We start from the raw sequence: 25,286 nt of genomic DNA on the forward strand, positions 1-25,286 counted from the left end.
AGGCCAAAAACAAAAACAGAGCGCTAGAGGCAGACTTCATAAAACGCAATAAAAGTGTAGAAAAACAAAATAAACAATTGAAATAAAAAAGGCTATCTATAACTGTACAGCTATACGCAAAATATGTCCCTGAAGTTGTTTGCGCAAAATTCCTCTCAGATTACATATAATCAGCAGCTCCATTCTTGCCAGTATTAGTCCCTTTCAGAATAGTGTTGTCACAATACCAAAATTATTATTTCGATACCAATTCATTCAAGTCATGGAAAATGATGGCTTATGTCATAAGTTTCTATTTTGGAATTCATATATGAGTGTATACATTTTGTAAATTAGTATTTTATAATCTGCATAATTACTAGTAGCTACAAATATTTTCAAATTTGTACAAATGATTTCAATACTCATATTGTTTTTTAAACTATTACACTTAGCCATATCTTTAATGTGGCATGTAGGTCTAATTGAGTGCGCATTAGTGGTGTGCGTAATTGAGTGCCTGATACTTGTGTGAGTAATTAGCCTTTAGTTTTTAGGGTAGTTCAAGTTCAAGTTTATTTATATAGCACATTATCTTACAAAATGTCATTCAATGTGCTTAAAAGAAACAAAAATAAAAATAAAAGATTAACAATAATAATAATTAATACAATAAAATAATAAAATAGATCAAGGGGGAAATAAGACTGAATGAATAGGAGGTAAAATATAAATGAATAAATAAATAAACTTAAAAACTAATCAATAAATGCAGAATGAAAAAGATCAGTTTTTAGTTTAGTGTTGGGGAAAATCTAACATCTATTGGAAGCTGATTCCAGCGCTGTGTGGCATAATAGTTAAATGTCATTTATCCTTGCTTGGTTTTAACCCTGGGGACTACTAATTGACAAGTTCGAGTAGATCTAAGCTCTCTACTAGGTGTATATTGGGGAAGCATTTCAGAAAAATATTTGGGGCCAAGTCTATTCAGTGACTTATAAACTAGGAGTAGAACCTTGAAATCAATTCTGAAATTAACTGGGAGCCAATGTAAAGATTTAAGAATGGGTGTAATATGATCTCTCTTTTTAGTCTTGGTTAACAGTCTAGCAGCAGCGTTTTGAATTAATTGAATCTGTCTAATGGACTTCTTGGGGAGGCCAGTTAGGATACTATTACAATAATCTACCCTACAGGATATGAAAGCATGAATAAGCTTTTATAAATCCTGTCTAGAAACAAAATCTCTGATCTTAGCTATGTTTCTGAGATGCCAGAATGCTGATTTAGTCATGCTTTTGATCTGATCATTCATAGTCAGGTCCCAATCTAAGATGACTCCCAAGTTTCTTACTTGAGTCCTATTTGTAAGTGCTTTAGATTCTAAGTAAGCACCTATTTGTGCTCTATCCTCTTTGTTACCAAATAAAATAATCTCAGTTTTGCTCTGATTAAGTTGTAAAAAATTATGCTGCATTCAGGTATTTACTTTTTCAAGGCAAAGACATAAGGAGTCAATAGGACTTTGTTTGGTGACAATGCAAGGTAGACCTGTGTGTCATCTGCATAGCTATGATATACAATCTTCAGGGTGTCCGCGCGGTAGTAAAAGGTAGTAAAAGGTAGTAAATAGAATCTACCAAAATTAAGGCCCTTGAAAGGTAGTAAAAGGTAATAAATGCAATTTGACTTGGTAGTAAATGTTTCATCACCACCTTAATATATAATGACTTTACATTTTTTGCTTAATATTTGTGTCTACATGTTTTAACTTCATCTTGCCTAATTAAAAAATATATACGTGCTAACAGGACCTGAGTGAGTCGGAGTCGATAGCAATGATGTAGAAGTAAACTGTGTAGAGTTCCGTGGTTGACAGCCTATCAGCGACGCCAACAAACAACATTTTCGCCTTTTTGCTTCAGTTGATATTACAGGGATACAAACAACACGCTTTTCGGTGTCTCCTTCACGTTGCTTTGGGTGACTTATATGAATCGTGCAGATCCAAAGAGTTTTTTAGGTGCCGGGAATGCAGGGATGCTTTTCGACTCTCGCGTTTTTCACGTCATCTAGGCGCTACCGCAGGCTACCAGAGCAGTGTTTATCATATGGGCCTGCTAGTCCGGTGTCCGGTTCTTCTGTCACTCATCTGATAATATTTGTTCATGTAGCAAAGGAGCGGTAGATGTAGGCCTAGGCTAGCCTATCACTCTGATAGCAGCTAAGAAAATATAGGCTACACTCACTCTGTTAGGAGGCAACTCTCTCAGTTTGCACTAGGCTACTTCAGCTGGAAGTTTTAACAACTGTGGACTTGACTAGTGTAAGCTTTCGTTCAGCTGACGGTAGCGCTGCCATCTGTGATCATCCTGAACCGTGTAATAAAATTCCACCTAGCCCGTCAGTAACAAAGTTCGAACTAGTCACTGACATAGTAACCGACAACATTTTTTTTAACGTAACCTTAGACCTAGTATCTAATGTTACGGAATTGCAAGAAAACGAGTGAAAACAATTCCTTACTTTTAACCACGCAAGTGCGCGTGTCATTTATTAAAACGGTAGAAAACTGAATCAAAGACGGCACTGTCCATCAAATAAAACAGCATGCAGTTTAAAAGTCCCGTAATTTAAAGTCCCAGACATTTAAAGGGACAGCGATCACTCAAGACAGACCTACACCACAACTGAGTGATGAACGTGAAATTCTTTGAATAGCCTACAAAACACTGCATTTAGATGACAACTGCGTGAAGAACCACGCTAATCTAGTTAATGGCGAATTAAGTTTATGGCATTCACATTTAAATCATTCAATAGCCTATGAAAACTTGATCAGTTAAATTGTTCTCATAAAAGGAACAGCAGATAGGCTAGTTTCATTGCAGTGACAGAAAACTGCAACATATGAGTTTAAAACCATGTTAAATTTGAAAGCATCTAGCTAGTGATAGGAGGTTTTAGCAGGGGAAAGAAACTCTGTAACCTACTTGATTCCACAGTCAATGTTCAGTATTTGGCCTATAATTTAGCCTATAATATTGGCATTTGAATCCATGAAAACTAAACCAAAACAGACCCCAGTAACGCATCGAATCACATTGTTACACATTTTGAAGTATTGAAAAGAATCAAGCAATGAAATCATAGTAATTTTGCATTAGTATGCATTGGGGTAGTTGGTGGTGTTTGTTCTTCATTTTTCACCACACATATTTGGTGTTTTAGCGTCATTTGTGCCAAGGTTATCATTCACCTTTTTAGGGCCTTTAAGGGCTGGTTAGGATAACTCAAGGGCTAGGGTTAAGGTAAGGACAACTGAAACTGAACTCGACACTACAAAAAAATATTGTCATTGACAATGACCATACTTAATGATCACAATTAGAAAATATTAGTGTACCTAATATTTATGATTTATACCTTACCCCCAAAAAAAGGGCTGCTGCTTGATGTCGTGTTGGTAGTAAAAAATATTGTGGAGGTAGTAAAAGAGGTAGTAAAAAGTAGTAAATTCAACTCTATGATTCCTGCATATACCCTGATCTTGTACTATATATTATTTCACCAAGGGGGAGCATGTACAAGTTAAATAAGAGTGGCCCAAGAATGGATCCCTGTGGCACCCCATATGGCATAGTATGTTTCTCAGATACATAGGTACCAATAGAAACAAAATACTCTCTGTGATCTAAATAAGACTTAAACCATCTAAGGACAGTATCAGAAAGCCCTAAACAGCATTTTAGTCGGTTGAGAAGTAATACATGATAAACCGTAACCCTAGCCTGAAAGTTGTCGGTTCAATTCCTGGCTTCCACCATTGTGCCCTTGAGCAAGGCACTTAACCCCAAGTTGCTCCGGGGACAATGTGATCCCTTATAATATAGCTGACATATGTAAGTCACTTTGGTCAAGAAGTGTCTGCTAAATGTAATGTAATGTAATGTAATGTAATGTAACATGATATGATGTAAATGTTTTCTCATTTTAGGTATTCTGTGCAGCTTGCTGCAGTCTGAAAAGCAAACTGATGTACATGGACAGGAGGGAAGCAAGAGTTTGTGTTACCTGTTACTCTACTCTGATGAATTGTAAGTTGGTTTGGGTAGATATGAAGCATATTGTTCATTATGTAAAGTTGATGGTAATTTTCATAACTGTAGCGGCCAATAATCTAATGATTCTGGCTATTTTTAATAAGGCCAAAATGTATTAAATTGTCAGTAACGTAATAACAATAACATTTCTGAAGCAATAATGTTATTATTAAGTTATTATGTTATTTGCTGATTATTATATTATTGGCCTGGTAATAAACACCTTTAATAAACTGGAGTCAATAATGTAATAATATACTAATATATAATAATATATACTAATAATTTGTTTCAATGGTTGCTACAGTATGTCGGTTGCTAGGTAGGTGATGGTTTAATATAGCTGGCCCCCTATATGAGCCATATTACACATTAAACTTATCTTTAATGTATATTGTATTGATGGTGTGTAGGTCTAATTGAGTGCCTGTCACTTTAAGGACGTGAGATTAGCCTAATTACATTTCTGAGTAGATTGGAAGGTTTGCATCTCTTTTTAAGTTCTATGATTTTGGTAAGCACTTCACAAACTACAAGCAAACATGACATGAGCTAACAATGACATCACCAGGTATACAAGTTTGCCAATGGGTTGCATAGGTAGGTTAGCAACACCAGGTTGAAAGATGCAGTAAGCAGATGATTGGTCGAATTTGCAGAAAAGTTGCTGTGTTTGGACAAAATTGCAAGGTTGTCCAGAATTTGCGGGAATTGGTTGAATTTGTGTTAATTGTTGCGATTGCAACATCAAAAATGCTTGAGGAACTGCCGTTACAGATTACGGGTGATTGAGACTGCAACCAGCCAATTGTGCAGTGTGTGTAATGTTAAATTGGTTTGGTTGTTGATCGGCCAGGAATTGTGTTTCTGAAAAAATCACATGGAAAGGCACATTTCCTTTTATATTTTGAATTATGTACACTTCACAAACAAGGCCTAAAGTGCAGTGTAAATGTAGGCCTATTTCGGTGACCTTCCAATGGAGACTGACCTAATTTATGACAGAGTTTTACATTAGTTGAATGATGGGGGCAAATTCAGTATAGATGATGATGTGATATGCACAGCCCCACAAAATAGCAAATTGCATGCAAATTCAAACCCCTTCTCTGTTGTACTCGTCACACAGTTATAACGCATATCACGTGAAAGGGCGCAACCAGAGAATTTCTAATAAGAGGAGAACTTTCACTCTCGGAACACTTCCGGTTTCCGAAACTGGCTGCAGTTCACCTAGAGGGCACTCAGAATGAATGGAAGCCTTTGGAGCTTCACTGACCAATCAGCATTCATTAGCAGAATGCTAGCACATTAAAGCAAGGGTTCAGAGTGAAATTCACTCCGAACCATTGATTTCAGGGAAAAACCTGTAAAATACCAAACCCTGTAAAATACCAAAAGGACCATGGGTATTTGTTTGTTTCACTGATGGAAACCCCATATTGTAGTTGTAAAAACTATGATAAAATCATCCTATCCTCATGGAAAATGCTCGGAGAACGGCGCACTGGACTTGGAGCTCCAAACTCGACCGACAATTAACGCAACACGTCTCCTGACTACTCAGAGGTCAATCGGGATTGACACTTCTTAGGAGAAACCCAAACTAAATGTGAATACAGATACGTGGGTGTTTTCTTTTCCTTTCATGTGAACTAGTTAAAACCTAGGCTAGGTTTATGTTTTGAAAGTAGCCTTTTTTGTAACATGGTCGGGACACAAGAATAAATCAGTCATGACTGAAATGATCACACAGCCATCTTAAAGGGCCCTCTTTACCCAAAGCAAGAGAGACCAAACCCTTTTGTAGGTGCTCTAATACCATCAAGAGCCCCTTAAAGGCTCATCTTGAAGGAGCCTCACTTTTGGAAGTAAAAGACTGTGAAGCTTTCATTTCAACTGTTTTGTTAATGTACTTGTTCTGTTTTGTTCACCTCTCCATGTTCCGGAGAGTTTATAGGGATGTATTTTTTTATGAATGCTTATTACCACACTGAGAATTCTTATATGTTTGAAACTAATGAGAGGCCATGGCTAGGATAGATAATAAATTAAAAGTTATTTCTTATAATGTCAATGGGGTTTTAAACCCAATTAAATGAAGTAAGATTCTAAGTAAAATGAAAAAGGAAAATGCTGAACATGAAAAGCTGAAAATAATGGGTTTCTCTAAAGTGTATCATCTTACAAATCAGGTCATAGACAAGGAGTAGCCATCCTAATTTCCCTTAAAGTACCATTTAAACAACTTACAGAAACAAAAGATAAGGAAGGAAGATACATATTAGTTACTGGGAAAATAGAAGGAGTTGAAATAACACCTTTGAATGTATATATGCCCCACCAAGTAGCGACTTCACTTTTTACAGAAACATGTTTGATTTAATGACAGCTGCAACTGGTTAAGCCCACCTAACGACTCTATACACGATTTCATTGACCTGATTGAGTTTCGATTTCTGGAGCTCACAAGCCAACGGAGAGTTTCTAGACTAACTAGGGGCGCGTCTAGATTTCTAGGCTAGCTTTAACTCCTATACATAAGAAACTTAAGGCTCTCATGATGGAGTTGGGTATGATAGATCTTTGGAGAGATTTTAACCCAACTGGTAGGGACTACACTCATTTCTCCCACCCACATGAAGTGTATTCAAGAATCAATTTTTTTTTTATTTTTAAAAGAGACAAGGATACATAATAATAATAAGCTTTATTTGTATAGCACCTTTCATACACAGAATGCAGCTCAAAGTGCTTTACATTTGAAGCATGTAACACAATAATAGTCAGTCAGTCATTATCAATCACTTTTCTTCATTGCTAGGGGCCGTTTATGATCCACTCAGCAACATATCAAAAATATAGAAAATGACATGTCATAAGACTGGCAGCCTTAACCCTCTTACCCCCCACAAGCACGCCATATGGCAACTGTGGCAAGGAAAAACTCCCATATTCCAGGAAGAAACCTTGAGCAGAACCTGACTTAATAGGGGGAGCCCATCTGCTTCTGGCTGGCTGCGCCCTCCAATAGCAGCAGATGTAGAATAATCTGAAAAAGTAGTCTACAGGATAAGGAGTTAACTAAAAGCTTTCCTGTACAGGTATGTTTTCAGATCTTTTTAAAAAATATTTACTGAACTCGCCTGCTTGATGTACAGAGGCAGGGTGTTCCATAGTTTGGGGGCATAATGGATAAAAGCAGCTTCTCCACTTTGTTTGTGGAGCACTTTGGGTAATGATTAAAAGATTAGAATTGGATGATCTAAGTTTCCTTTGTGGTTGATAAGATATTAAAAGCTCAGAGATATATGAAGGTGCTATGCCATTCAGAGCTTTGTAAGTAATTAACATAACCTTAAAATCAATTCTATAGGAAATAGGGAGCCAGTACAGTTCAGCCAACACAGGGGTGATGTGTTCTCTCTTCTTTATCTTAGTTAAAAGTCTAGCCGCAGAGTTCTGTATGAGTGCCAATTTCTTTAGATGTTTTTTGGGAAGACCAGTGAAAAGTGCATTGCAGTAGTCTAACCTGCTAGTGATAAAGGCGTGAATTAGTTTTTCTGCATCTTGTTGAGTTAAAAAGGGTCGCACTTTGGCAATGTTTCTCAAGTGGAAATAGGCTGTCTGAGTAACTTTACTGATATGGGGCTTAAAACTTAACTCTGCATCTAAGATGACACCGAGGATTGTTACTTTTGGTTTGACCTGGTGCGCCAAGTTCCCCAGATTACTAAAAACAATATCTTGTTTTAGTTTTGGTCCAACCAAAAGTACCTCTGTTTTGTCATCATTTAGTTTCAAAACATTTTTGCTCATCCACTGATTAATGGAGGTTAGGCATGCAGTGAGGGAGCAAAGGCCATCTGGGTTAGTTGGCTACACAGAAATATACAATTGGGTATCATCTGCGTAGCTGTGGAAGCTTACATTATGCTGACTTATGACGTTTCCCAATGGAATCATATATAGGGAAAATAGCAGGGGACCAAGGCAGCTCCCCTGGGCCACACCAAAAGGCAAGTCATGTTTTTCAGATACATGATCTCCTAGACTGATATAAAAATCTCTGCCAGTAATGTAGGTTTGAAACCAGTTTAGAGCATTATCAGAGAGACCCACCCACTTCTCAAGGCGGTGAATTAGGATGCTATGATCAATGGTGTCAACTGCCGCACTCAAATCCAGAAGAATAAGGTTTGAGACTTTGTTTGAGTCAGTAGCCAGTCTGAGATCATTGACCATTTTTACAAGAGCCGTTTCTGTGCTGTGATTTGATCTAAAACCTGATTGGAATTTTTCAAGGATACTGTTTTCGTTGAGGAAGGTATTTAACTGATTACAAACAACTTTTTCAAGTACTTTGTTCAGGAACGGTAGATTTGATATAGGCCTGTAGTTGCTCAGATTGGTATGGTCAAGATTTGACTTTTTAAGTAAAGGTTTCACAACAGCGGTTTTAAAAGCAGTTGGAAATATACCTGTTTCTAACGAGGTATTTATTACCTTGAGAATAAAGGGAGCTAAGCTATCATATACTTTTTTGAGGAATCTAGTAGGGATTGGATCTAACACACATGTTGAGGAGCCGGTTTGAGCTTTTACCAAGCTCAGATTGAGTAATAGTGCTAAAGGACCTTAATTTTGGGGGGCTGTTTTTGGGTGTACTATCAAACATATTACTTGTGTTACCAATAGCCTACCTTATAGAAATGACTTTGTTTTTAAAGAAGTCTGCAAATTCTTCGCATCTTAGAGAGGATGCCTGACTGAGTGTATCAAAAGGTGTTTGATGCAATAGCCTATCAATGGTAGAGAACAACACCCTAGAGTTTCCACTGTTTTCAGCAATTACCTTAGAGAAGTGGTTCCTTCTCTCATTCCGAATAGCTCTATTATAATTTGCTATTTTTTCTTTTAGAATGGCACGGTGAACCTGTAACCTGTAACCTTTTTTTCCATGTTCTTTCAGCTTTTCTACTTCTAGCTTTTTTAGATCATGGATATTTTCGTTCATCCAAGGTGTCAGTTTGCTACAGGGCATTTTTTTCTTTAAGGGTGCCACTCTGTCAAGCAGAGCGCCTAATTCACGATTGAGAGCCTCTACCATTTGATCAATGAGATGATGTAAAAAATCTAAATTTATGGAGTCTATAAGAGCATGTAGTACTACATTAAAAGATACACAATAATGATCAGACATATTTATATCATTTACTGATAAGTCTGTGACTCCTATCCCTCTAGAAATGACTAGATCGAGGGTGTTGCCAAGGTTGTGGGTGGGTCCTGTAACATGCTGCTTTAGCTCTAAACTGTCCAACACATTAAGGAACTTACTGGCTTTAGCATCAGTTGTCTTATTGACATGAATATTAAAGTCGCCATTTACAATTATCCGATCATAGCTAGTGATGATGAGCGACATAAGTTCAGAAAACTGGTCGAGAAAGCCAGTCCATAGTTTAGGAGGGCGGTATAAGGTTAATAGAAGTACAGCTGGGTCAGCCTTCAGAGTAAGGGCAATATACTCAAAGGAAGCGAATTCACCAAAGTTGACTAGTGCAACTATATTTGTTTGAGAGAATGGAGGCAATTCCACCACCTCGTTTGCCTTGTCTAATTGAGTGGAAGAAATTATAATTTGGGGGACAAGTTTCAACAAGAACAGCTTCGCTCTCTGAAGTCAGCCAGGTTTCAACAAGAAACAGAAAATCCAATTTTTTTTCACTAATAAAATCATTGATTGCAAAGGTTTTGGTAGTAAGTGCACCTACTGTATATTTAGTAAACCCATGTTAGCTGAAAATGCCTCTGGCTTTTGAGGAATATGCTGAGGTATGGAAAGAATATTTGTTAGGTTTCTAGTTTTAAATTTGTCTTTTCTTTTTTTACTATCGTTGGGTAGAAATCAACGTTGGAATAGAACTATAAGCATAAGTCATGCTATTGCATGAAGCAGCTTGATCTATGGTAGTAGTATTGTATGTTACCCTGCAGAAAACATTTTCAGACCCATCCACATGTATAATGCCATTCGAATCAATACCTGGGGGGCGTGAATCTGTAATATTTTCTACAGAATGTCATACAAGGATACAAGGAAGTTTATTGTCACATGCATATAGTTACTGGAAGTAAGAAATGCAGTGAAATTATGTCTGATGTCAGCCTATTTGTGCAAAGTGGGGGTAAAAGTGCAGTAGAAGAGGGTTTAGTAGATTAAGTGGCAAGGGCTGCATAAGAAAGGTGGGGGAGGATTGGGATTGGGGGGCACCAACAAGGAGCACCCAAGAGCAACAGGGGCAAGGAAAAACTCCCTTACCAAGGAAGAAAGGGCAGATCCATGGCTCAAGGGGCTAACCCAACTGCCAGGGGTCTTGGTGTTTGTGTTGGGGGGATGACAAGGGAGATGGGATAGTGTGCTGTGTATGTGGGGAGAGGGCAGTGTGCAATATGTGTGTTGGAGAAGCCCCTCATGAGACAATGTGCTGTGTATTAGGGGGGCAGTGTGCTGTGCGCATGTTGGGGATGTGTGTTGGAGAAGCTTCCTGATGAAATAATGTGCTGTGTATGTAGGGGAGAGGGGGGTGGACAGTGTACTGCAAGTATGGTGAAGGGACTTACTATTGCAAGCAGAGTACTGTATGTATGATGTGTGTGAGTGATGACAGTGAAGATGTGTGTGTGGGCGGGAGGGGAGTGGAGCAGTGACTGTGTGTGTGTGCAGTGTGTGTGGTAGGTGGGGGCAGTGTGCTGTAAGTATGTAGAGGATGTGTGTTGTTGAAGACAATGTGCTGTGTCTGTAGGGAGGGGGGGCAGTGTGCAGCAAGTATGTAGAGGAGGCTTCCTGTAGCAAGCAGTGTGCTGTATGTATGTATGTATGTGTGGTGATGTCAGTGATGATGTAAGTGTGTGTGTTTTTTTGTGTGTGTTGGGGATGGCGGTGGGGGGGCAGAAAGGCTAGGCAATCAAGGACATGGGTAGAGAAATCAAAAATAATAAATAAAAAGTTCTATGGAGATGTGCAAAAGTTGGAGAAAGTCAGATGTGCAGATGTGTGTGTGTGTGTGTGTGTTTTGACGTGTGATGAAATAAGAAAATAAATAAAAGGTCTGTAGCATAGGGAGAGGGATGTAAAAGTGCTAAAAGTCATGTAGGTGTGTGTGGGGGGGGTGGGGGGTGGTCATGAGTGCTGAGGAATGAATGAGTGCAATGTCAGTATAGTGTGAGTTCAGAGTTGGGAAATGTTTGAGAGTGCTGAGGAGTGAATGTGTGCAAAGTCAGTATAGTGTGAGTTCAGAGTTCGGATGGCCTGGGGATAAAGACTTCTCCTCAGTCTCTCAGTTCTGGCTTTGTGACTACATAGGCGTCTTCTTGATTTCAGCGGTAGGAATAATCCATTGTTAGGATGAGAAGAGTCCTTCAGGATCTTTTGGGCTCTTATGAGTACTCTTCTGGAATAGATATCTTGTAGAGCAGGGAGTTGAGTTCTTATAGTACGTTCAGCTGAGCGCACTACTCTCTGCAGAGTACTACAATCTCTAACTGTGGAGTTCCCATACCAGGTGATGATGTTACCAGTTAGAACACTCTCAACCCCTGAAGTGTAGAAGGCCTTCATGATGGATGTAGAAACTTTGAATTTCCTTAGCTGACGAAGGAAGTAGAATCGTTGTCTGGACTTCTTCAGAACATATTGAGTGTTAACAGTCCATGTTAAGTCTTCAGTAATGTGGTGGACACCAAGGTATTTTGGTGGTAGGTTGCCCGCTGATCATTAGTGGGGTGTAACTGTAGTTCTTCTGCTGCCTTCTGTAATCCACTACCATTTCCTTGGTTTTATTGACATTCAGTGTCAAGCTGTTAGATTGACACCACTGTGCCACCTCATCAACCTGATCCAAGTAGAGCTGTTCATTGTTGTTACTAATCAGGCCCAAGATCACTGTGTAATCTGCAAACTTGATGATAGAGGTATGACTACTGTTGGCTTTGCAGTCATGTGTGTAGATGTTGTACAGCAGTGGACTCAAAACACAGCCTTGGGGAGCACGAGTGCTGATGGTTAATGTGTCAGATGTCAAACCCCCCACTCTAACCACTTGTGAACGGTTGGTGAGAAAGTCAAATATCCAGTGACACAGGGTGGTGTTCAGTCCTAAGACCTTCATCTTTGTGACCAAGGTGAGAGGTACTATCGTGTTGAATGCTGAACTAAAGTCAATGAACAGCATTCTCACATAATTCCCATTCCCCTCCTCCAGGTGAGTTAAGGTGGTGTGCATGAGGTTTGAGATGGCATCCTCTGTAGACCTGTTGGCTCTGTAAGCAAATTGAGGGGTCAAGGAGGCAGGGAGGGATGAGCAGATAATGTTTTTCACAAGCTTCTCAAAACACTTCATCACTGTAGACGTCAGGGCTACTGGGCGGTAGTCATTCAGACATGATGGACTTTTGTTTTTGCATCCTCATGAGGATGCAAAGGTGCATCCTCATTTGTTTCACATGCTGCAGCTAGTGCAAGATAGTCTTTGTTTTTCATGTCAAATCGAGCATAAAAAGCATTAAGTTCATCAGGGAGGGCTTTACTCACATTCATCATAGGAGGGGACTTTCTTTTAAAGCCAGTGATGGTTCGGAGTCCTTTTCACACTCGTGCTGGATCACCCTCCAAGAAATCAGCTTCAACTTTGTCTCTATAGCCGCTTTAGCATCTTTAATAGCTCTACGTAAACTATAAGATGCTGCTTTGTAATCCGTCATATCCCCTGAAATAAGCCCAGCATTATAAGTGATGGTGCGTGTCTTTAATGCCATTCTCACTTTTCTATCCACCCATGGCTTCTGGTTAGGGAAGCTTCGGATCTTTACGGTTGGGATGATGGAATCAGTTAGCATATTGATGTAACTCAATGATACTTCCGTGAAACTCATTGATGTCAGCAGAGTTCGCCTTGAACATCTCCCAGTCAACGCTGCTAAGGGCGCCCCTGTAGCCTGGCTTCCGATTGGTCAGTCCAGCTTGACCTCCTTCACACTGGGGGTCCCTCTGACTTCTCTGTTTGTACATAGGCAGTAGGAAAACAGCGGCATGATCTGATTTTCCGAAAGCTGGTAAAGACTTTGTAACTGTTCTTGAACTGTGTGTAGCAGTGACCCAGTGTGTTGTCACCACGTGTAGGGAAGTGAATGTGTTGAATAAATTCAGGCATGGACCGGTTCAGATGTACTTGATTGAAATCACCAGCCACAATAAGCGCAGCTTCAGGGTGCGGGTGTTGTTGTCTATTTAACACTTCTTGCAATTCTGAAACCGCAGCATCTGTGTTGGCTTGTGGAGGAATGTAGACAGCGTTGAATATTACCGAATTAAACTCACCGGGCAGGTAGAAGGGTCGACAGACGATCGCTAGATGTTCTAGATGAGACGAGCAGGACTTTGAGAGAATGGTGACATTTCTAGGATCACACCACTTGCTGTTCATCATGATGCAAACAACGTCACCTTTCGATTTTCCAGATTCCTCAGTCCTGTCAGTGCGAGCAGCAGAGAAAAACTCCACCGGAGTGATGGCACAGTCCGGTACAAGTTCAGTTAGCCATATCTCAGTAAAGCATAGAATGTTACAGTCCCTGATGTCTCTTTGAAACTGTATCCTCGCTCTTAGTTCATCCATCTTGTTCACAAGAGACTGGACATTGGCTAGGAGAATGCTAGGCAGTGGAGGCCTATGAGCTCTATTCCTCAATCTGTTACGGGCCCTGTCTCGTTTTCCTCTGTGTTTTTTCCTTCTGCGCCGAGACGCTTCTCCATGGTTCCATGATGCATCTCTGAGAATCTCAGTCGGCCAGGTAGAATCGGCATCGGCAATTCATTTCCGATGTTTCTGAGTGTAACACCATCATACGTAATCAGTGCAGTGGAAAAGTGCAAAAAATTAGGGGTTAAAAAAGGTAAAAGAGTAAATATAAGCACAAATTAGGCGGAGCAACCAAAAAGGCGTCCGAACGCGGCGGCGCCATGGCAACAAAATACTTAAATATGAGATCACTATCTATCACTACAAATAAGTAGCAATCCTAGAAATACATTATGGAGACTGTAATTCACAACCAAAATGAAACAAGAAATTGTAAGAACCTTGATAGAAAATAATAATGGAGAGGTAGGTCCAGGTATTTTATGGGACACATTAAAAGCAGTTCTTAGAGGAGAAATCGTTTCCTACTGTACACGCAAAAAAGAAAGACAACTGAGATTATCAGAATTAAACAGTGAACTAAAAGACCTTGAGACTAAACATAAAGAGGACTCAAACTCAGACCTTCCTCCAAGGCTCAAGGAAATTAGAAATGAAATAAATGTTATGTACTCACAAGAAATACAGTGGGTTAATTTTGGATGGTTTCCTGCATGAATCACGCACAAATCACACACGAATCGCACACCATTTTCTCGGCAGAAATGGCACAAACTGCAGTTGACCCAAACAACCACAAGGTGGCACTTAGGAGTTCTGCCACTACTATTTTTTATGTGACTTGTGTTACGGCCTGAACAGACCGCAACATAAAGGGAGACAACAACAGTTTCAAATTTAACCATTTATTAATATCGATAGCAACATTAACAAACTAAAGTGTCTAGGGAGATGAATGTTGAAGAGTGCGTGTATGCGTGAATATGTAAATATTAAATATGTAAATATATATATATGTAAATATTGAATATGTAAATATGTAAATTCTTGAATTTCCCCTTGAGGATCAATAAAGTATCTATCTATCTATCTATCTATAAATGGTAGTATCAGCTAGTGATGTGCCCAATGAAGCGAGGCTTCGGAGCTTGTGTCGAGCAGAAAGGGGCGTGCCAGATGAAGCCCCGGTTCGAGGCTTGTGTCGTTTCCATAAAAATCACGTGACTGATGACAAACGAGGCCTCAGTTTGTGAGTGTGACGTCTGAAGCTTCGTTTAGGACACACACCCACATGACTGCTTCGGAATCTGACTCAAAGGCTTTGAATTGCGCAAAACCAGGGCACCCGCTCTAGTGTCGGAATGAGTTGTGTTGTATTGCAAGAGTCAGGCGAAATTTGTGGGTAGCCTAGCCCTGTTTTATATAGGATGCTTTCTCTGTTTGGGAATTTACGTTCTTTTCTTTCCGGAAAATGTCCATAATCCATAATACAATGCACATAGAAATAAAGAAGAAATAGCCTAGGCCTAGCCTAAAGCTTTGCCATTTAGAACAATGACATTAAAACGTGTCTGTGTTGCAATCTTGTCTTCAATCTCAACTTCAATCATGTAATTTAACTTGCAATACAGGCTAATAATTTCTATGTAGGCTTAACAATAATGGCTGACATAATATTTTCCTTTTATTGAAAGTTTGATTCATGAAACGTCAAAACATGTCGGGCCATATAGGGTTTGGTTTAATTAGGCGCCTGGTCGTTTCCTTTTCACTCTCGTCCATAGTATGTTGAGGTTGATAATACTTCATCCTGGTTCAGAAGCTAAGTAGTTTCTACAGCGGGCGTTAAGTGGATGGGAGACCGATTGGATCATTGACTGGGATAACACATGATTTCACGCCTCCACGGAAACACCAATCTTCACGTGATGACGAGTGACGGCTTTATGTTGCCTAATCGTATTTCATGCAACACTTTTAATGTAATGAATGAGAACATTTCGAAGCTTTGGCACATTACTCGGCACATTAGGGAAATGTGTCGAGTAGCGCTCGAGGCTTCATTTACCCATCACTAGTATCAGCATGTAAGATGAATAAGTGAAAGGCAAAGGGGGGAAATAGAAATAAAGAGGAGAGAAAGACTAACGTGCCAGTGTAAAGGACTATCAAAGTGCCTGCAAGAAAGGAAGAAAAAGTGCCTATCGAGAGAGAGAGAAAACCCCTTTTATAGCCCCACCCAATACAGGTGCACCTAATAATGTAATTAGCCTAACCAGGCCAAGGCCTGACCGTGCACTGACAGACCAGGACCTGAAGGGGGCACAGGGGGTCGTAACACTTGACTTACTGCTTCCATGACACATCCAGTTTCCAAGTCAGTCCAAGTCAGTAGAACAATCAGTAGAACAAGACAGTTGAGCCATTACCAAACATATATGATAATACAATAGCGTGAGTTAATATATCTTATACCCTATTTGTCACGGTTACTTATAGATTTGATAGTGTAACGATAGCGCATGAGACACTTGGAGACTGGACACCAGAGACGGATGTGTTAACTAATGCTGGCTGTTAAATAGACGTCCAGATCATAGCCTGGATGGACCGACGTGATATCAACTTGTCTTAGACGTCCATAGACATTGAGCAAAAAGGGGTCCAAAATACGTGGTCGCCATACTCCAGAAGACATCTTCAGAGTAGCCAGAATGAAAGGTTTTAATACGTCTTTTCTGGACGTTGAATAGATGTCTCATTTTGGGTGTTACATAGACGTCATTTAAAGACGTCTCAAAGACTAAATTATTGAACATCCAGAAGACGTTCTCAGAGTAGCCAGAATGAAAGTTTTTAAGACGTCTTTCCTGGATGTTGAATAGATGTCTCATTTTGGTTGTTACATAGACGTCATTTAAAGACGTCTCAAAGACTTGAGCTTGAGACTTGAGTAAAACAAAAATGAGACACTGTCAACAATACTTTATATCAGCCCCCAAAAAAAAAAAAAAAAAAAAAAAAAAACGGTGCACATCAATACCTTGAAATTAAACATATCATAATTCCTAAATTTATTATCGATACTTTTATTAAGAATGACAGTGTTGTTTTGCCGTAAGATGCGTGTTCACAACAAGGCGCGTGTTTCTAGTGCCTCGCCTCCCCTAGTCTGCATTTATCCCTCACACACACACAAAAGCGCAGATTTCAAGCTGTAGGCTAGCTGCCAAAACAGCGATACATGGCTGCTAGTTTAAGTTATGCTGAGGCTGCCCAGCAACAAATAATAATAGGGCAATGTTAAGTTTGTTCACTTGCATCTGTCAAGTTTGTATAGCTAACCTACCTAGGCTGTGAGATTTAGTTCAGGGACCGTTCAGGGAAGTTATTCACAAAGCCTTTCAGACCTACTTTTAGTAAGGAAAAATGACAACTCCTAAACTAAGAGTGAGTCTTCGTTGCTATGGATGACGTCATTACTCATGCACGAGCTTGACTGAAGTGGCCACCTTGATTGGCTGATGATTGTAACGCGGGAATGATTCCAAACACCCCCTTACGATGATGAGTGACAGGTGTCAGGTCTGAGAATGCGTGCGCTACACAAGGAAGGAAGATGATGAATAACTGAATAAAAAGGCCTAGCCTAAATTAATCGAGTAGGCCTAAGGTAAAACAAATAGCCTAGTAGCCTAATGAACCATGCGGATTGATCTAGTATCTTTGCAACATTATTAAATTAATCTGTCACCATATGCCTATGCCCATATGTTTGCAAAGAGGAGAGCATTTTAATTTGATTCACAATGAGAGGTATTTATATGATGAGAATGAGTAGTTTTGTAGTAGTTGTTGGTGGCGTTAATGCATCCTTAGTTATGCCTACAATGCAAAATTGTTCCCTCGCGATTGGAAGCTCCTGTAGCCGCATAGGATTTCAAAACATCGCAACGCGAAATGCCACAAAAAGCTGTTTGTGAATAGGTCTTAGGGAGTTAGGAGTCCTCTCGACTTCTTTTAAGCTGTCCCAGACTTAGGTGCCCAGACTTAGGTCTAAAATGCTTTGTGAATTACTTTTAGTGAGAAAAATTAGGAGTCATAAAGTTAGGAGTGACACGCCCATTATTTTTAGGAGTCCCAGATAGCAAACATACACTGGGACGGAACTGGGCCACACCTACCACAACGTCCGGCATGGATCTGCATAATGGACCTGATCCGGCGTCCAAACGCACATCGGTCCAAAATTGGTCTGGATCCGTTTGACGGATCTGGTACCAATAAGGGCTAAGACTGGCCCAGTTCCGTATGGTAGTCTGTGTTACTGACGTGTTCCAGTTCTGTTTATCATATGCAATACGGGTCCGCTTATTGTGTGTGGTACGGACCCGTTTATCAGACATCAGCCGGCTTTATTTAACATGTGAAATGTGATTGGTAATTAGGGCTAATTATCCTGAAAAATCTGTTTGCTACACATTTGCTAACAGGTTAGTTATAGGTTCACCCAGGCTAAAGTTCGTAACGTTTTCCCAACAGCTCAACTGATAAACATAAGCTAGGCTACAAACACAAGGGGGGTAAAAAAACTTTACACATAAGTGTCTTATTATTTTTTTTATTCAACAACCTGGCTGTAGAAGTGCAATCCCAGACAAAGTTTAAGTCGTGTTATTCCACTGTTCCCATCGATATTCAGGCTGTCTTCCTCAGTCATCTCCATGGTCAATCTGAAACAACACAAAATAAACATTAGCCATTTATTCCTTTTTGCAAATAGGCTAAGTCACAATTACACTCGTTTTTTTATCATCAGTGATCCTGTTAGCGTTATCACTGTTTTTTCCAAAATAGTTATTGTGATGGCTGTTTTGCTTAAGTTAAGCTAGTTGTTGTTGCTGGAAAATAATAGTAAAGTTATCAATCGCTCGGTTGCTTGTTGTTGTCTCTGAATAAACCAATAGAGATAAAAAGCAGATACTACCTTGAAAAGTTGGCCTGTCCTAGTCCAACCCCAGGCTGGCAAATCATGTCAAAAGATTGATAGTGAGCAAACCAAAGATCCTTGATTAACATTACTGCTTGGACTTCTGCATGCGTGGCAAGAATATGAGGTTGTCTCATAGCACTGTTAGATCTGACACAAACAACAATTGACTACTTTTACCACTGCTAGGTAATAATAAAAATAATGAAACGAGCATATGATCAATATTGAGCCAACTATATCTTCTTTTCCAGCCTTACTGTAGAAATGAAGTGGCCATGGGAACATAGTGCACCCCCATGGTTTCTAAATTTGTGCCATTCCAAAATACCTTTTTTTTCTTTAACAGCCAGTTGACAATGAAGTAGGGAAAGGACAGTCAATTTAGCAGAATCAGCACCTTAATTAATATCATTACCACCTGGGTCTGCTGTGAAAAAATGGTCCTTCGCTCATATCCCAGATCACAGGTTTGGGCCAAATCAGTGTTTTGTATTTTAAACACATCTCCTGACTTCCAGTTGAGTTGCGGAAATTGGACCTGGGACAAATCTGTAAACCGGTGATAAAACAGCATTGCTAGCAGAGCTGACACCTGTATCAGGAGTAGACCTGGCCCACAGTCAGATACCGTATGTCCGCTACAGGTGGATCTAAAGGCTTTTATGCGGATCCGGCCCAAAGGAAATTGCTATCTGGGGTTGCTCCTAAATTCGCCAGTTAGGAGCTACTTTTAGCCTTAAAATTCTTTGTGAATACGGCCCCTGGTAGGTTTAATGGCATTTCAGTAATAGGCTATGCAACCTATTATACATCTGGGGCCGTATTCACAAAGAATTTTAAGGCTAAAAGTAGCTCCTAACTGGCGAATTTAACTCCTAAAAATAATGGGTGTGGCACACCTAACTTTAGGACTCCTAATTTTTTTCACTAAAAGTAATTCATGTAGCATTTTAGACCTAAAAGTAGCACCTAAGTCTGGGACAGCTTAAAAGAAGTCGAGAGGACTCCTAACTTGCTTATAAGACCTATTCACAAACCGCTTTTTGTGGCATTTCACATCGTTTTGAAATGCGTATGCGCTACAGGAGCTTCCAATCGCGAGGGAACAATTTTGCATTGTAGGCATAAAAGGGATGCAATAACGCCACCAACAACAACCAAAACTACTCATTGTCAACATGAAAATTAAATGTAACATTTTATTGTGAATCAAATTAAAATGTTCTCCTTTTTGCAAACGTAGGCATATGGTGACAGATTAATTTAAAAATGTTGCAAAGATACTGCATCAATCCATATGTTTCATTAGGCTACTAGGCTATTTGTTTTGCCTTACTCTTTATTTATTTAGGCTAGGCCTTTTTATTCAGTTATTCATCATCTTCAGTCAAGCTCGTGCATGAGTAATGACGTCATCCATAGCAACGAAGACTACTCTTAGTTTAATCTAATGACACAGAAAACACAATGAATTGCACCCACATAATCCTTACGTAGGCTACTATGCTTTTCACTAGCCCAAAACTGTGACACTGAAGGCTAATTACTTCCATCCACGTATTTCTTAAAGTGACAGGCACTTAATTAGACCTAGACACCACAAATGTGCACTCTAACCGCCCAAGTCGCAATATTGCGACAAGCGTCATTACTGAATAAAACAGACGATAGACCCGAGTACAGTGTAAAATCCCATTTGTACTCTTGACCACTAGTTGGCAGACACCCAGAGCTTTGATTCAAGCTCAACCTTTTTTTTCAAAGTTGTCAGTAAGCACGCGAGAAACACACGAAGAAGACGTGCATTACCTCCATAACGCGGAAGCGATGCGGGCCATAGTTTTGCACAAATTTAAGCAGAAATATACCAAATGTTGAAAAAAAAATTCATGTGTGATGAAGTCTTGGGTCTCTTATTCACCTATTCTGATTCTGAAGGAGAATATCTGCCTTTTGGAGAATATGATCGATCGTCTATTGACTGATAGTCACGGTGCGTCTGTGAATGGAGGTGCGTCTTTGCGACAGTGTCCACTAAGCTTATTTCGACCCTTTGCCCAACATAGCTGGAGGTGCCAGTGGCAATAGTGATGATAGTGACCGTAATGGACGTAGTATAGACAGCAGGGGTTGTAAAAATAGGGCTCTGGAGAACTAGTCACCCGCGATAGGAACTGATTGGACCAGGCTACTTTATTGTATAGTACCATAGGGTTTATGATTATAGTAATAGTTTACTATTGTTGGTTTACATGTAACTGTTTTCCTGTTCATTTGTTATGTGGGTGAAATGACAAAAAAACATCTAGTATTTACTGAAATGTGCATAATTCACGGTGGTTACCATCCAGTGACATCATAAAATGCAAATAAGATGAGTAAATTTACCCCCTTCATAAACTTTTGTTCATACTCAATGATTTTCACATTTACAGTAGGACCTTATCTCTGACCACTTGCAAGCCATGGCCTTTTGAAATTTGGATTTTTTTTTTGAGGAGAGGTCAGATGATGCACTGAACATCGCGAGACTTTGGGTGAGATCCAAAATGGTAGCGCACTGAACACTGACACTTGTAAACAGGAATACAAAACTTTATTTCTCTTCTGCTAAAAACAATTATTACCTCTCTACAACTCTCATCAAAAACCGGATTATATTCTCCACCTTTTCCGACGGCAACCTCTTCATTCTGGACGTTATGGCATCTGAACCCATCAGGAAACGCACCCGTGACGGCTCAACAGAGACTGAACCAGAATCACCCCCCCGCTTGCACTACTTCTACATCCATCGAGGTCAGTTTATTACAATCCATAAACAGCAAACTTGCACTACTGGAACATCTGCACGCAGATATTAAGGACTTAAAAGCCAGCCTCGAATTTTCCCAATCACAGATCGACACACTCGCATTAGAAAACCGTGAACTCAAAGGAAATATCACAAACTTATCCGACCAGGTTAATCAACTCACCAGCGAAAATCGATGAAAGAAACAATCCTAGACCTCCAGTGCCGCAGCATGCACGATAACCTCATTTTTTCCGGAATTCCCCTACCAACTTCTAAAGATACACCTGACGACCCAGAGAAAGCAGTTAAAGAATTCTTGCAGTCATCTCTCAAACTACCGCCAGAAACAGTTGACAAGATTACCTTCCACCGTGTACACCGTCTCACTTCCAAAGACAATAAAAAACCTCCTCCAATTATCACCAAGTTCGAACACTTCAAACACAAAGAACTCATCAAAAGCAAAGGAAAAAAACTGAAAGGCACTTCATTCGAACTAAACGACCAATTCCCACAAGAAATACAGGAAAGAAGAAGAGCCCTCTTGCCCATAATGAAACAACTCAGGCAAGAGGGCAAACGAGCAGCACTGTCAGTCGATAAACTGTATGTCAATGGAACTCTGTATCGCAACCCCAATATCACCACCTGGCTATAGCACATTATACCTCACGCCAACACTCATCTTGATTATAACATTGTCACCCTCAACTCTCTCTAACCCACTGTAGCCTACTGATGCTAGGATCACCTCTCTCTTCTCTCTTCTTATGTTTCACTCCTTTTGCTCCCCCTACCCACCCATTCTCTTTTGCTCTCTCAATGCTTAATGTTATTCATTGTGTTTTGATACATGTTTGCTTGTGTGTCCTGTCTGTTTTTGTTTATTATGTCTATAGGCTAAAGTCAAATTATGATCTGTATGTTTTCAATGCTAAACAGGAAATGTTCATGCTGTCACCACTCCAGAACCAAATTCTTACCTCCTTATTCTCTATATTCTTCTCAGCCCCTACACTTTACATCTCATTCGCACACCACATTACATACCTATTCCTCCACCCCCCCTTCCCCTTTTCCCCTATCTAACTGACACCTGCACACACTCTCACACACACAATACCCATCTTATCAAACATTTTCATAACTGAACAATCACAACATGGTACCACTTACATTCCTGACCTGGAACATCCGTGGGATTGGATCTCAGGCAAAGAGGCTCAAAACCTTAAATCATTTGGATAGTTTAAAAGCTGACATAAATGTCTCCTACAAGAAACTCATCTCTCAGAATCAGACTACACCCGCATCAAATCAGGACAATTTAATCACATTTTCTCAGCTCATTACAATACAAAACAAAGGGGAGTTTGCATTCTGATTAACAAAAGAATCTCATTCATCCATTACGCCACCATCACAGACCCAGAAGGACGTTTTGTCATCATAAACATCTCAATTCACAATACCCCTGTAACAATTGTTAATGTTTATGGCCCTAATACAGACAACCCAGTTTTCTTTCAGAACCTCTTCACCTCCATCTCAACTCTATCTGGCTGTCCCATCATAATCGCAGGCGACTTCAATACAGTGTTAGACCCCACAATTGACAGATCTGATCACTCTAAAAGCAAACAAATCTGGCAATCCACAAAAACAATAAAACAGTTCATGAGCGATTCTGGCCTTGGCGATTGTTGGCGGCTTCAGCACCCAGACTCCAAACGCTACTCTTTTTTCTCTCCGGTCCACCACTCCTATTCCCGTATTGATTATTTTCTAACCAGCAACTCTACAATGAAAAATATCTCTGATTCAACAATTCATCCCATAGTCATTAGCGATCATGCCCCAGTTACAATTAAATGGAACATAACTAACCAGCAGCAACCAGCTAGCAAATGGCGTTTTAATACATCCCTCTTACTAAACCCAAATTTCATCAGTTTTGTTGGGAGAGACTGGGCATTCTTTCTAGAAGTGAACGACTCCCCTGAATCATCTCCTTCCCTTCTGTGGGAAACAGGAAAAGCAGTACTCAGAGGAGGAATCATCTCATATTCAGTATACCAAAAAAAGAAGGAAAAAGAACAGGAAGTAGAACTCAACAATAAAATTAAACAGCTAGAAGAAACCAATGCAAGCAACCCAACTGAAGAAACACAGGCAAAACTTAGGAAACACACTGCAAAAACTGCTTATCTAACAAAATCTAACCAAGTGTTATTAATCTTATATCAAGATAAAAAAAACTAGTTGGTATTGTTTTCAGTATAAAGAGACTTACCTAGCGCTTTCTTGTTAAATCATTTGACTTAATTAAAAAAAAATGACTTATTTTAAGACATCTCATCTTGAAAACAAGCAAATTTGTCTGCCAGTGCGTTAAGCAAATTTTTCTAAAAACAAGCAAATTTGTCTGCCAGTGCGTTGAGCAAATTTGTCTTGATAAGACTCCTTAAAATAAGTTAAAGTCTTCTTAAATTAAGTCAAAATGATCTTTTGAGAGGGCGCTAGGGTCCGTGTATCATTCGTTCATTTCTTCAATTGAGAATCCAAAATGAAAAAAACGAAAAAAGGACTTGTTTTTTCATTATCTGTTTATGAATGTGATACAAACCAACAAATAATGCTTTGTTTTTCAGACTTTTGATTTCATGATCAGATCAAAAGTAGAACGTTTAAAAAACGGCCTCAGGCCCAAAACTGATTAGTAATCAAATAGATTTTTTAATATTAATATAAGATCAATAACACTTGGTTAGAATTCATTTTTTGCAGTGCATAAATTCAAACTCAATGAAATACTCAATAAACACACTCAATTTATGATTCACCGTCTAAGGCAGGAAAACTTCCACCATAGCAATAAATCAGGCAAACAAAAATCCAACGTAACAAAGAAAAATCAACAATCCCGGTCATAAAGAACTCAGCAGGGAAGCTAACCAGCTCACCTGAAGAAATAAATCATGTTTTTTACCAGTTTTACAATAAACTATGTTCTTCAGAAATAAACCCCAACCAGGAATTCCTAAACAGCATCAAATTACCACAACTCAATGAGACCCAAATAAATAACCTGGAATCACCTATAACTCAACAAGAACTGTTTGATGCCCTGAAACAGATGCCCAATAATAAAGCACCAGGTCCGGATGGCTTCCCTGCTGAGTTATACAAACAATTTTGGACCATCTTAGCTCCACTTTTCACCAGAATGATTAATGAATCAAAACAGAAAGGACGTCTTCCAACTAGTTCCACCACAACCTCAATTTCACTGCTCCTCAAGCCCAATAAGGACCCAACATTGCCATCCAGCTACCGGCCAATGCCTCTCCTTAATGTGGACAATAAGATAATCGCAAAAAATGCTAGCACACAGAATTTTTTTTTTTTTTTTTTTTTTTTTTTTTTATTTGCAAACATCATTGACATTACAGAAAATGCAACACTACGACATGCACAAGAATACTACATACGACAAACAGATGTACATTACATAAACACATACTGTAACTTAACAAGACATCACATTGACTTGGCTTCCACAAACATAATACAACATAACATTAATAACAGAAAGGCTAAGGATGATTTGCGTCCAGGATGATTACAGATATGATTATCAGGGATGAAACTGATGACCGGAATGAAAAGAAGGGGGGATGGGCGGGGGTGCGGATGGTAGCTCTGAG

At 39.5% G+C, this 25,286-nt stretch overlaps 1 protein-coding gene across 4 annotated transcripts in view; it reads left to right on the top strand.

The window, feature by feature from the left end:
- The window catches only part of zfyve9a (zinc finger, FYVE domain containing 9a), a 228,504-nt gene that overhangs the window by 63,220 nt on the left and 139,998 nt on the right, over positions 1-25,286 (top strand). For 3 of the 4 annotated variants that reach the window (XM_048260472.1, XM_048260453.1, XM_048260462.1), the window contains one exon: positions 3,980-4,079. In XM_048260472.1, coding sequence (XP_048116429.1) covers positions 3,980-4,079 — 100 coding nt within the window. Of the gene's footprint in view, positions 1-3,979; positions 4,080-21,217; positions 21,582-25,286 lie in introns of all 4 variants that reach the window. The other variant, XM_048260481.1, reaches the window with a different exon arrangement.

The sequence above is a fragment of the Alosa alosa genome, chromosome 1 (genome assembly GCF_017589495.1).
Source record: "Alosa alosa isolate M-15738 ecotype Scorff River chromosome 1, AALO_Geno_1.1, whole genome shotgun sequence".
Lineage (NCBI taxonomy): Eukaryota > Metazoa > Chordata > Actinopteri > Clupeiformes > Clupeidae > Alosa > Alosa alosa.